Consider the following 12,211-nt stretch of genomic DNA (forward strand, 5'->3'; position numbering starts at 1 on the left):
TTATTGTGTATGGGTATCGCAACGAGAAGACAGTATGCACGTGTACAAGTGGGGTATTGGTGATGATCGCGTTACTCGTGTGTTTTGTGTGTGAAAGTATAAACTAGGAAAGAAAGGAATGAATGTGGGAATGCGGGAATGTGGGGGTTTCCGTTGATAAGACTAGACTACAATTGAGTGGGGGATGGGGATGGGTTAGGTCGAAGATAGAGAGATAAGAGATTGAGGGATCTATCTCAAGACGCGTCGATGTGTTGTTGATGTCTCCTGTATTCAGATGATGCGTGTCCGAGTAGGATGAATGCTCGAGTATACTAACTAGTACGCTAAGATAGGAGATACTCGTACCCAATCCCAATCCCATTCCCATTCCTTCATCCTTATCTATCTCTGCACGGTGGCAAACACAACCACCACAATTGTAAACATGACTGGGATGACGTAGCACATAACACTCACTCCTTTGACGCGTTTCTACCACATTGAGCGTTGATCACGGACCGGGACAACGGATCAATCGGATCAATTGGATTGATAGAGGTGATCTCCCGGTATGGTAACATCGCGTAAAGGTCACGTGAATGAGGTGTACATGCCTTCACTGCTGTGTATAGTATCATGGACTGATATATGAACGAGGTATGTCGGACCACAATGCTTATGCATCTACTTTTCTATTCTTGCTGATGACTTTACTGACAAGAGAATAGTACAACCAACAACTTCAGTGTCCCTATTCGAGGCAAACCGGCCAATTTTTTCGATTTCTCACTTCTCCTTCTAGACTTGACTGTCCTTCAACTGCCGTATATGTTCATTCACGTATGATCTAGATTCTAGATCTTCTATAGAGATATGCTTGGCACCTTTTATCTCACCGAGGCAGTTCTGACGACAGAGCGACCATAAAGATTGTATGTCAGCATGATGTAGGATAGACTTTCGTCCTCGTGATGGTAATCGATGAGAACATGAACTCACCTCCGATCCACAAGCACATTGGAAACCCTGTGCCATATCCCACTCTGTACTAGGGTAGAAGAATGTGATAGCACCTCCTTTCTTCAAGCCTTTCGAGGTGGTCCGGACTTCCCATTGATCAGGGTTATTGGACGTAAGGTGAATTTCAGCGGTAGGGGAGCACGAGTGATTCACTATAATCATTAATGTATTATCATTAACTCGTCTTTCACAGCTTCCCATATATTTATATCGCCTCCTGAGATTAAGTAAATGACGAGATACCGGATGTATGGAATAGAAGGGAGAGGAAATAAATCTTAAACTTACTGAATAATAAATCTGAATTTAGCTCTAGATGATCCCTCTGTCCTTTACCGAATTGTACCGACGAATAAGCTTTTTCAGGTGCTAAAGATATATTGGTGAGTCTCGTTATTCGTTCGTTTGGTTCAAAGTTCTGTCCGTGTCCACAAGTGAGATTAGCATTAATAAAGGGTCTGGAAAATCTGCGATGCGCCTTAATAAGATTGAGCATCTGACTCACTCGAACAGCAACCAGCCTACTTGAGTATTCCTCACCACCGCTCTGTGGAGGTGTAAATTCCACTTTGAACAGATCCGGATGGGTTGGTCTGTAAGTCTTCCCTCCATGGGTGTTGGAATAGGTAGGCTTGGTCCATTGTTGAGGTGCGTTCAGGGGAAGAGGTGAGAGTGCGGTAGGCATATTTAACGATATTTGACGATTGAGGGCGATGAACAGTAATATTAGAGTGATATGTATATATAATGACGAGTAACGATTGGTGCAAACGTATATATGGAGAGAGATTTTATTGTTATATGTCAATTGCAGGTCTTTTGAATGGATCTTTACCTTGGCTGATGGTCACTCTCGCTTATACAATACTTTGCATCCAAAGAAAGGAGGAATGTAATGTAATGTAACCCCCTCCTTTGGGTCGAGTAACCGGATTAACCGGTTCATCCGTCAACCCGACTTCCGGTTTTGGATGGCGAATGGGGGTTGATTGATCGTCCGGATAGGTGAGTATGTGATGATGACGTGTCAACATCTAATGATGAGGGAGAGAGGGTATCTAACGATCCATGGTACATAACCGAAATAAACGCGCAAGGATCTTCATCTACGGCCATAGAAGGTATAAAACGCCCCATCCCGTCCGCTCTGGGAAGCTTAAGTTGCCTGTCGCTCGGTCAGTACCAAGGTGGGGGACCACTTGGGAATCCCGGGTGCTGTAGTTTTTGTTTTGGATGACCAGCAGCTCAAGCAAGTTCAAGTTGATGGTTTCATTTGCCGAGTACTCGATTGAGTAAGGTCGATTTATCATAAGCTCATTCGTTCAAGAAACACGAAAAAGGATTTATCTAACGAGCTCTTTAAAGTAGTGGTTTGTGACGTACAGTAGTAATGATGACGACTTTGTTTATGGATGAAAGACTAACTTCTTACCCTCCGCCCTCAAAGGATCTCCGAAGTGAGTGGGAATAGAATCAATAACGGCGAAAGCTGACATCAGAGACCACACTTTCTTCCTGAGCAGCTTTACGGAAAGATGTGCAAACCCAGCCTGACCATCATGCATCTCTCACTCACCTCTTCTTTTACTTAACGGAAGCTGATATTGGACTGACTCACATACATCGATTGACAATGATCACCAATGACAGAAATCAATATACTACACTACCATCTTACGATCCTTCCATGTCATCAGATCATGAGCATACTACCTGTATCTCAGACCATGATCCTCAAAACTGTCCAACCATCGATCAACACCGGAATCACGTCCGCGTTCAACCCGTTCCTATCAGTTGGAAAACTCTTCTTCCATCCTTTCAGCTTCGGGCTATGGACTCACTGACCTACGGCCTAATCTTCCCATTCATCGTCGAGTACATAACCTCCCTTGACGTGCCCCAGGACAAGACAGGCCTGTATGCAGGTATATCAGAAGGAAGTTTGATGTTGGCTGAAGCTGCTGCTGCGCCCTTTTGGGCCAAGGCGGCTGATAAGTACGGAAGGAAGATGTGTGCCACGCTGGGATTCATGGTTTCGGTTTTGGCTTCGGGCTGCGTGGGTTTTGGACAGTCGGTCGGGTGGATCATATTCTGGAGGATGTGTGGTGAGTGTACACCTTTTATATATAGATATACATGTATCCTTGAGTACCTTTTTCATTATCAAGATAACTTGTTGTGACTGATGTTTTCTTGTTATTCAGCTGGCCTCAACCCTACTCCAGTACTGAGCAAGATCCTAATAACAGAGCTCACCCACCCTTCCAATCGAGGATTCATCTTTTCCATCTACTCGCCAATATTCAATACGGGTTATCTCCTCGGACACCTCACTGGAGGATGGTTGGCCAATCCATATGGGAGATTACCCAATTGGATGGGCGGAGATTCGTCCTTCTTCAAGAGATGGCCTTATGCACTACCGTTTGTGAGTAATTTGCTGTACACCAGAACATCTGCGCGTTGGCTATTTCAGATATACCACCACTACTGACGTGGGAGTTAATGATCATATTAGAGGATCAATCTCTGTCATCACTGGGTGTTTGTTTTAGAGGAAGTAAGCTCGCTGTCAGCACCCGGAATTGTTCTGCTTGAGAAGGTACTTGGCTAAGTGGGTGTCGTTCACTTGACAGACTCAATCACCTGTTCTTGAGTCGATCCGGAACTTGAATGAGGCTATAGAGCTGGGAGATGACGCTTCGCCCACAAGAAGTTCTTCCAGCTGGGAATTGTGGAAACAGACTTTGAAAATACCTCATTTCGTACTGGTCTTAGCGAGTTTCTGTGGTGAGTCACTTTAACAAATTAGAATCGAGGTACAAAATCACTTATAATTTGGCTTGTCAGCCTATCAATTTGGTAAGTCAAAGTCAAATATATACCTTAGAATCGAATGATTGGTCAAACGACTGACTTGCTTGAATATGATGTACTGCAATATAGCCGTGTACGCATTTGAAGGATTATTTACTGTCTTCACATACACCCCGATAGCGCAAGGTGGTCTTGGATTTCCTGTAAGTCGTTCCCCACGATCATTTATCCAATCGACGTACTTTTACCTTTTTGTTGTTTGCCTGAATTCGCCTACTAGGTCGAGACGATAGGTAGTATAATAGCATTCACCACACTCCTATACATCATCGGCTCACCGATAATCATCCCTCGACTGAAATCTCGTTATGGTGTCGGAAAAGCATTGACCATAACGGTAATTACCATACCAATTGAAGCGCTACTTATACCATTCGCGCAATTCAAGGCAAGGCTGGGGAGAGATCGGACATGGTTGGTCTTGATGATTGTGCAATTACCGTTTAAAAACTTCCATCAGATGGGTTGGCCGTAGGTGCAATCCCGCTTTGGCGGACCGCGTGGAACACTGAAAAGCGAGTTCATCGACATTGACATACTGCAATGTAATGATTATAGGATGAACGATCATTTGAATTCGGCCTGTTTCGATGATTATCCGAAGCTGATAGCTACAGGAAGTGCCATCACTTTAATCGCAGGTGTAAGTATACTCGAATTCTCTTACAGTTTGGTATCCGTTCTTGTTGTGCACTGATTAGGTTATTCAATTGGTTTGGTGTTTTGTACCGTTGATAAGGCATCAGGAAGAGCCTTCGGACCCACCTTCGCAGGGTAAGCCAATGTACCTTTGCGTAGAGCAGTGGCAGTCAGCTGATCATGTGGTATATACCCTTCTCCGTCAGATGGTTATTCTCTATATCAACTGAATACCCGCTCCTATCGCTAGGACGTCAAATATCATGGATCAGTCTGTTTCTTATGACGCTCCCTCCAGTGTTCTTGAGCTTGTATATCCCAGAGGGTTTGACGAAAGAGTATCGGCAAGTTGAATATGAGACTTTAGAGAATGAGGATGAAGATTTAACTTTGGTAGAACGAAGTAGATTTGTAGATCAAGTACGATCCGACGAAGAGTAATGTCTAGATTGATCAAACGAGAGGAAGGACGATTGATTTATGTATGATTGTCAATTATGTGTCTTGCGAATGGACAAAGCGGTCACTCAGTTAACCCAATGAGGTAAAAAATACATGCCCGAAACGAAATCAAGATAAATGGAAAAAAAATGAGTGGGAGGTTATTGATCTAAATAGATTTGTTTTATTGACCTCTACCTCTTCCACCACCAAAACCGCCTCTTCCTCTGGGCGCACCACCACCTCTACCACCTCCGAACCCACCTCGACCGCCTGCTCCACCTCGAGCTCCACCCCTTCCACCAGGTCCACCACGGGCCGAGAATCCACCTCGGCCACCACGACCTGGGGGTCCACCTCGTCCTCCTCGGCCGCCTGCACCTCCTCTACCACCTCGAGCACCACCTCGTTCTGTAACGCGACAGTGATAAAGTCAGCTTGGTCCCCCTATTTTACGAATGCAATATTGATATTGGACAAAGGATTAGGAAAGATCAGATATAATATATATAGATAGCCTCAAGAATATCTTTGATAGACGTTTCGGAGTGAGCTGAGTTAATGTATCATCATGTATTGGGTGGGTGTGGAGTGCAGTAGTGAGATTGAAGAGGTCATGTAGGCAAATACGCAAAGAGAGGAAACAATTCGTAACGAAACAAGCGATAATATGTATACTCACTCTCGACTATAGGATTGACAGATGATTGAAATTAATCAAAATATCAGCGACTCTTCTCTACATCCATATGAAGCGAGGTCACAACATACCTTTCCCACCAGCAGTCTTAGGTTTAGGTAAAAACCTCTCTATAGGTAACAACTTCTCACCGGAGATATAAACTTTATCTTCTTTTTTGAAACTGGAAGCTAACATCCCCTGATCCATCTTGACAGTGAAATAAACTTGATTTATAGGACCGAGGATTTCATCGACTTTACCGATCTGAGTCTTGTTCTGCAGGTAGATGGGAGCATTGAAATATGGTATTTTGGTAGGTGTAGCTAGGGAACAAAGCATTTCGGATTCGACGGGATGGAGGAATGAACCGATCTCTGCAGAGTACATATCAATCACGACAATCAGCGATGATCCAGGCGACTAGGTTACTGGTTACTGTTCAAGAGAGCAAAAAATACACACCTTGGACGGTTTCAGGAGGCCCAAAATCCCTCTGGCCGAATCCACCTCGTCCACCTCTACCACCGCCTATAGAGTATGAGAGAAAATAGTCAATATATACATCATCTCTCCGTACAAATAACGCTGTGAGGTATCACTGAAGGTCGCAAGCTGCCCATCCAGCCTTTGACTCCGCTTTCAGACTGTGATCCTTTATAGTCACGGATCACTCACCTCTGAATCCACCCCTTCCACCTCTGTCACCACCGCCTCTACCTGAGAAACCACCTCGTCCACTCATATCTTATTAGTTGAAGGGTTGAAAGAAAGTTAACGTGTTGTGGATTTCTGAAATTGCTGGTGATATCTTCGAAGCACTTCACACGGTTCTTAACCAATTAATCTGCAAGAATGAAACCTGCTACCAGTACTTCGGCTTGACGGGTTACGATGATGAATGAGCAAGTGTTATGTGACCATACAATGTTCTCTTTCACTAGCTTGCTCCGAAATCGTCCAAGGGAAGGTAGATTAAGTCTTTTCGACAAATTCCCAACTTTTTCATCCCGCTTAAAATGGGGTGTGCAAGTAAGAAACAGAATACAGACACGTGCAGCCCACATGGCTCCCCTCGTCTCGAGCTTCAGTGACACTTGACGATCATCTCCCAGCTTGCTTGTATCTCGGTTATACGGATGATGATTATGCATTAGATCTCAACAAGTCAAGACGCAACAAGAGCATCACGCAGCCGAGAAAGATGGGAGGTGAGCTTTCGTAATCTGATCATGTCGTTCTTTAGCTGATTGCTTCCTTCCTCTTCCTCTATCAGTCACCTTTTCTTCATTATGGTCGCGACTATTTTCGAAACGAGAGACCAAAGTGTTGATACTAGGATTAGACAATGCTGGTAAAGTGAGTTATATGGTCATACTCATACCTTTAGTCTACACCCCTAGTTTTCATTACAGTCTCCTCACAGGGATTATACTGAGTCTCTCTCGATTTTCTTCAGTCAACGATACTCTATCGAATAACGATGGGTTCCGTCGTAGCTTCCGCCCCGACCGTGGGATCCAACCATGAGATATACGATTACAAAGGTGTACGATTCGGCCTGATAGACATAGGTGGACAGACGTCCCTGAGATCAAGTTGGTCGCAGTATTTCCTGGGGACAGAAGCGATTATATTGGTGGTTGATTCGAGCGATAGTGCGAGATTGGGTATGGTCAAGCAGGAATTAATGAAATTAATTGCAGATGAGGTAAGTGCACCATCAGCAGATGATCCATTTACAAGGTATTCAAAATTGATGTCAATTGTTCATATGTAGCAATTGAAAACATCCCTTTTATTGGTATTGGCGAATAAACAGGATTTACCCATATCACAGGGACGTCTAACTCCCGCTCAAGTTTCGGAAGCGTTGGGTCTGACAGATCTCAGAGAGAGGGAATGGCAAATTATGGGATGTAGTGCGTTGACTGGGATAGGATTGTTCGAAGGTATGGATTGGTTAGTGGGTAAACTGGAAGCTAGAGGATAAGAGGTCATATCAAAGAGAACAACCGTTCAAAAGAACGAAAAAAAAAAACGGAGTGGAACCAATAGAATAGAAAGTCCATAATGAGTTGTCCTTATCCCATTTACGACATTAACGCGATTCCCTCTCTTGATAAGTTTACACACGCTCGAGTGAATTGCCATTTTTTGGATCTGGTATATGTACGATTTAATGTATGTATAATATGATATATCATGACATGTAAATTATCGAGATATCATACATGTATCTATGTACCTACTATAATCCGTACCTCTTCCCGTAAAATCCTTCGCTATGCTATGTTTACCACAATCTAGAAACCACCACTCAAACCTACTCCACTCGTACCTCTTCCAGCTGCGCCTCTACCCAAGCCAAACCACGTTCTCTCACCTTTCCAAACCAATTTACCTACTCTGACCACCTCTCTAGCGAAGATCTCACCGAATCCTAGGAAAACACCGTTCACAAAGGGTAATACGAGATTTATTCCGATAACAGCTAAAACCCTTCGGAAAGTCAATTGAGAAGGGTTGAACAAGCTCAAAGTGAGTGAAGGAGGCTGTGAAGGAGGTTGGGGTTGTTGATGATCGTCTCCTCGTTTAGAGGATGAAGAAGGAATATTAACAATATCCGATTCTTCAGAGTTCGATTGAGGTCTTGAGACTTCCTCTCCTGATGATCCGGATGGTGAACCTCGAGAAAGTTCTTCCCATGCGCCGGATGTTGCAGAGTGTCTGGATAAGGTTGCTGATTCGGTTGGAGCGGTGGTCTGACTGGCGGGTACGGGGTCTTGGAAGATTGGAGGGATGGGATCGGTAGATCGAGTGGGATCATAGGATAGCTGCGAAAAGGAAGAGTCAGATATGTAATAGGACGATGTAAATGAATTCATATGATTGTGCAACAGGTCCAATGACAAGAGAAACGAGATCGCCCACTCACAGGCTTGGAAGCTTCCTTCTTCGATTGTTCTTTTCCTGTAGGTCCCCTCACATCGGTTTCTGCTGTAGGGGTGTTGTTGTCCTTTTTATCTCCAACAAGCTCCCAAGCTTCTTTCACCTTCTTTTCCCTATCTCCTCCATGAGAACCCTTCTTACTTTCGGCTTCACCTTCAAGTTCTTCTTTTAATCTCTGTTCATCTCTCTTTTTCTTCTCCTCTGCCAATTTAGATTTCTTTCCCTTTTCCAATTCTTCTTTCATCTTCTTCTCGGCATCTGCATTCTCCTTTTCGATCCTTTGTCTAGTCTTCAGGGCTTTCTCTCTCGCAATGGACGATTCAGCTTGCCATTCCTTGGTGTATCCCTCCAAGGTATCTTTCCACTCAGCCATTCCCTCGATAGGCTCCGCAGTGGCCGCGACGGTCTCGTCGGGGATAGCAGTGGGTTCATGAGCTGATTCACTGCCTTTAGCGGGTGGTGGAGGGGGTGGAGGAAGGTTGAATGACGATTCGAGGGCGGACTGAGGATGATCAGTGATATTAGCTTTCGATTGGTTTCTTAAGGGAGGAATGAGAGGAGAGATGATCTGGGATCAGTTTGAGGACTCACACCCAAGCTGTCTTCCAGATTACCACTCATTTCTACAGTTTCTAGTTCTTTTTCAGCTTCTGCTCTTGTATCGGACATGGGTTCGTGCCAGTGAGAATTAGAATGATCAAGATGAAGGATAGGTAGATCGGTTGTGAGAGGGTGTGAATGACGTTGAATTCACTTTTTTTTGGGTGTGAGCTGTTGAGATGAATTATCTGGAATTGAGCATGGCACGCAATCGAACCAGAGCCCACCTGATGCGGGGTCCCCACATCAGCATCCAGCTATTCGGATGAAGGCAAAGGTGGAGGATGCACAGCTGGACAGCCATAAAGCACAGCATAAGATCATCCCTCATCCCTCATCATTCATCATTTGATACAGATAACATCACAGATCATATGAAAGTGTATATATAGTACCGATCTGACTCCCCTCGCCGACTCCGTATCCCACAGAGACGAACAGACCTTTCAGCCCGATGTCAACTTGTCCAGTCTGTGGTGAAGTGCAAAACGCCGACCAAGGTGCTTTCGCCTATCATGTAAACTCGCATTTCGAAGCTGGACCATCAACACCCGCACCCCCTATCAGCACAACCCAGGAAAAGCCTACAATCTACGAAGTAGGAGTAAAGTGAGCTCATTTGCACTGACGCATGTTCATGGATCTAGCTGACCCTTGTTTTAGCGACATTTCAGACACATGTCCGATATGTGATTTCCCTCTATCGTTCCTCTCGCCTACTGAAGCTCAGACTCACGTCAACGGGTGTCTGGATGGACCACCCTTGTCTTCCCAAGCCTCCCTGAAACGACGTCGGTCAATAGCATCTACCGGATATGACGAGGAAGAGCTGGATCTGGATTATGATTATACAGTCAATACCACTTCGAGCTTACAGAGTACATTACAGAGTAGAAAGGATGAACAGGCGGATGATGAAGGGTGGGATGGACCAGCTAGACCTGGAGGATGGATGGATTGGACGGGAAGGAAAGTGCAAAGCGGTGATCAGTGGTAAGTCATATCACGGATCAAATTTTGATAAGACAGTGGGAGGAAGCAAGATGACTGATGAAGGGGGGAAACAGGTGGGATCCTATCAGTGGCTCGATGGCGGATATACCAAGTAACTTCTCACCAGGTGAGCTCATTGAGCAATGATTACCACACCATCGAAAGCATAGCTTAAAATTGATCTCAGGTGTCATACCGATCCTCGCTCAGACATTACGGAGAGCTTATCACCTCGGTATAACCCGACAAGCAGTCCTATGTAGGGATACAACGCATATCAAGGGAATATGGAAATTCGATATGGGTAAGCCTGCTTAAATACAGCTTTTCTAACCATCATACTTCCACAGGCATATACTTACACTGATCTATTGGTGATATTGATAGGATGGGGGTGTGGATATCGAAATGCCATGATGTCAATATCCTCTTTACTATCAATACCGGCTTATCAGCCAGTGTTTGATAGGCAGAATAACGGTGCAGAGCCTGGAGTGAGGAGGGTACAAGGATGGATACAAGAAGCTTGGGAAGAAGGGTACGATCCGGAAGGTAAGAAGCAGTTGAAGGGGAAGATCCTGGGTACGAGGAAATGGATTGGTCCGTCCGGTAAGTGATCATTCTGCTATGGTTGTCGCGATATTCTTAGATGGCGAAGGATGTAGCTGATTAGATCGATAAATTAACAGATTTATATGCCATGTTCACTTACAAGGGTATACCGTGAGTCAGCTGTCTTATACAAATTAGAGTGAAACTGTCAGATAGCTGATGGCATTGCGAAATGCCCATGCACTGCTACAGATGCGAATTATGTGAGCTGTCTCTCTTCCTTCATCTTCTCACAAGGTACGTGTAGCTGATAAATATTGTAGACGACTTTCCTAAACCAAAAGATACGAAAGATGGATCTAGGACTGCACATATAGCATTGCAGAGATGGGTCAAGGCGTATTTTGTGGGTTTCACAGCTTTTCTGACTCGGTGAAATCTAGCTGACAACGAGCACGCATATTCTCAGTCCGATGAAAACGAACACCCGTCTAATGGCGATAGCAAATCCGCTTTTGACGTCTTGATGCGTACTCAAGATGACGGAGCTGGGAAGGGTGAAGCAGTCAGAATATCCAAGAAATTCCCACTTATCCTTCAGGTGAGCTATACGATTTCTTTCGAGGATAATGCGATAACGCTCATGAACATCTTTCCATCTAGCATTCCGGCCATTCAAGGACTATCATAGGGTACGAAGAGAATTCAAGGGGTGATATCAATTTGTTGCTGTTTGATCCAGGAAGGTAAATCCAATCTCATTTCGAGTGGATCTCAACTTAGCATTTGTCGCGACTGCTGATACGTTCTTTACTGTTTGTCAGATCTGTGCCTAAAGATATCCGATCTACAGCCATATCTTCTCTCTCTCAAACTTGTCATCTACCCTCGTCCTCACGCTCACCACAAACACAAACCGATCACTCCACTTCATCATCATTCAGACCTAATATCTTGAAAAAGAAATCATCATCCATTTCAGCCACGCACCAACCTGCTCGACCATTCTCCCCTCCCTATACGAATGGTCGAGCGGAGATTGATTATTCCACGAGTCAATTTAACCTTACTTTATCGCATGAGGATCAAGCGGCTCATCCGAGAGGTGGAGTCACCCTTCTACCTCCAGGTTTGGAGCTGGAGGATGACGAGGAGATTAATACGAGTGGTTGGGTACGTAAGAAATTACCAAAAGTAAGATCGACTACCTCTAAAGAAGGGGGAGCAGAAGGGTTGGATGTGGTTAGAACTTTGAATTATTTCAGAGTGAATCTAAGTAATTTGTCGAAACATACTGAATATCAAGTATTGGCTTTTACAGGTCAAGGTGTGTTGGAATTGGGTGAGAGGGAGAGGAGGAAAGTGGTTAGTAGTACTGCTCTTAGGGCGTAGTCAAGTATTTTTCATCAATACCAAGTATGTACCTTTTGGACTACTGATACAATATCAGTAGTACATCCATTATGAGATGTT

General features: G+C 44.4%; 6 protein-coding genes and 1 non-coding gene across 7 annotated transcripts; 4 read left to right on the forward strand and 3 right to left on the reverse strand.

Moving 5' to 3' along the window:
- Window positions 1-780: 780 nt before the first annotated feature.
- On the reverse strand, window positions 781-1,687 carry I203_103523 (uncharacterized protein; the record flags this gene model as incomplete). The annotated part of the gene is made up of 4 exons (XM_019147673.1): window positions 781-888; window positions 982-1,154; window positions 1,291-1,420; window positions 1,508-1,687. The coding sequence occupies 4 exons, from the start codon at window positions 1,685-1,687 to the stop codon at window positions 781-783; spliced, it is 591 nt and encodes a 196-aa protein (XP_019003338.1).
- A 422-nt stretch (window positions 1,688-2,109) lies between these two features.
- Window positions 2,110-2,225, forward strand: I203_103524. Its single transcript, XR_002021895.2, has one exon. It is a non-coding gene; the product is annotated as a 5S ribosomal RNA (ribosomal RNA).
- A 611-nt stretch (window positions 2,226-2,836) lies between these two features.
- I203_103525 (uncharacterized protein) lies at window positions 2,837-4,962 on the forward strand (the record flags this gene model as incomplete). The annotated part of the gene is made up of 10 exons (XM_065517332.1): window positions 2,837-3,110; window positions 3,210-3,433; window positions 3,524-3,565; window positions 3,642-3,795; window positions 3,856-3,867; window positions 3,952-4,025; window positions 4,103-4,353; window positions 4,441-4,525; window positions 4,622-4,656; window positions 4,728-4,962. The coding sequence occupies 10 exons, from the start codon at window positions 2,837-2,839 to the stop codon at window positions 4,960-4,962; spliced, it is 1,386 nt and encodes a 461-aa protein (XP_065374150.1).
- A 184-nt stretch (window positions 4,963-5,146) lies between these two features.
- Window positions 5,147-6,386, reverse strand: I203_103526 (H/ACA ribonucleoprotein complex subunit 1; the record flags this gene model as incomplete). The annotated part of the gene is made up of 4 exons (XM_065517333.1): window positions 5,147-5,373; window positions 5,734-6,018; window positions 6,107-6,172; window positions 6,320-6,386. The coding sequence occupies 4 exons, from the start codon at window positions 6,384-6,386 to the stop codon at window positions 5,147-5,149; spliced, it is 645 nt and encodes a 214-aa protein (XP_065374151.1).
- A 459-nt stretch (window positions 6,387-6,845) lies between these two features.
- Window positions 6,846-7,634, forward strand: I203_103527 (uncharacterized protein; the record flags this gene model as incomplete). Its single annotated transcript, XM_019147670.1, has 4 exons — window positions 6,846-6,852; window positions 6,918-7,000; window positions 7,101-7,352; window positions 7,422-7,634. The coding sequence occupies 4 exons, from the start codon at window positions 6,846-6,848 to the stop codon at window positions 7,632-7,634; spliced, it is 555 nt and encodes a 184-aa protein (XP_019003335.1).
- A 313-nt stretch (window positions 7,635-7,947) lies between these two features.
- I203_103528 (uncharacterized protein) lies at window positions 7,948-9,262 on the reverse strand (the record flags this gene model as incomplete). The annotated part of the gene is made up of 3 exons (XM_019147669.1): window positions 7,948-8,478; window positions 8,580-9,095; window positions 9,185-9,262. The coding sequence occupies 3 exons, from the start codon at window positions 9,260-9,262 to the stop codon at window positions 7,948-7,950; spliced, it is 1,125 nt and encodes a 374-aa protein (XP_019003334.1).
- Window positions 9,263-9,647: 385 nt separating this feature from the next.
- I203_103529 (uncharacterized protein) lies at window positions 9,648-12,130 on the forward strand (the record flags this gene model as incomplete). Its single annotated transcript, XM_019147668.1, has 11 exons — window positions 9,648-9,802; window positions 9,857-10,186; window positions 10,261-10,313; window positions 10,374-10,490; window positions 10,574-10,795; window positions 10,876-10,909; window positions 10,991-11,001; window positions 11,062-11,144; window positions 11,208-11,339; window positions 11,402-11,484; window positions 11,563-12,130. 11 exons carry the CDS (start codon window positions 9,648-9,650, stop codon window positions 12,128-12,130), a joined length of 1,788 nt encoding a protein of 595 aa, XP_019003333.1.
- Between the last annotated feature and the right edge of the window lie 81 nt (window positions 12,131-12,211).

This window comes from Kwoniella mangroviensis (genome assembly GCF_000507465.2).
Source record: "Kwoniella mangroviensis CBS 8507 chromosome 1 map unlocalized Ctg01, whole genome shotgun sequence".
NCBI classification, from domain to species: Eukaryota; Fungi; Basidiomycota; class Tremellomycetes; order Tremellales; family Cryptococcaceae; genus Kwoniella; species Kwoniella mangrovensis.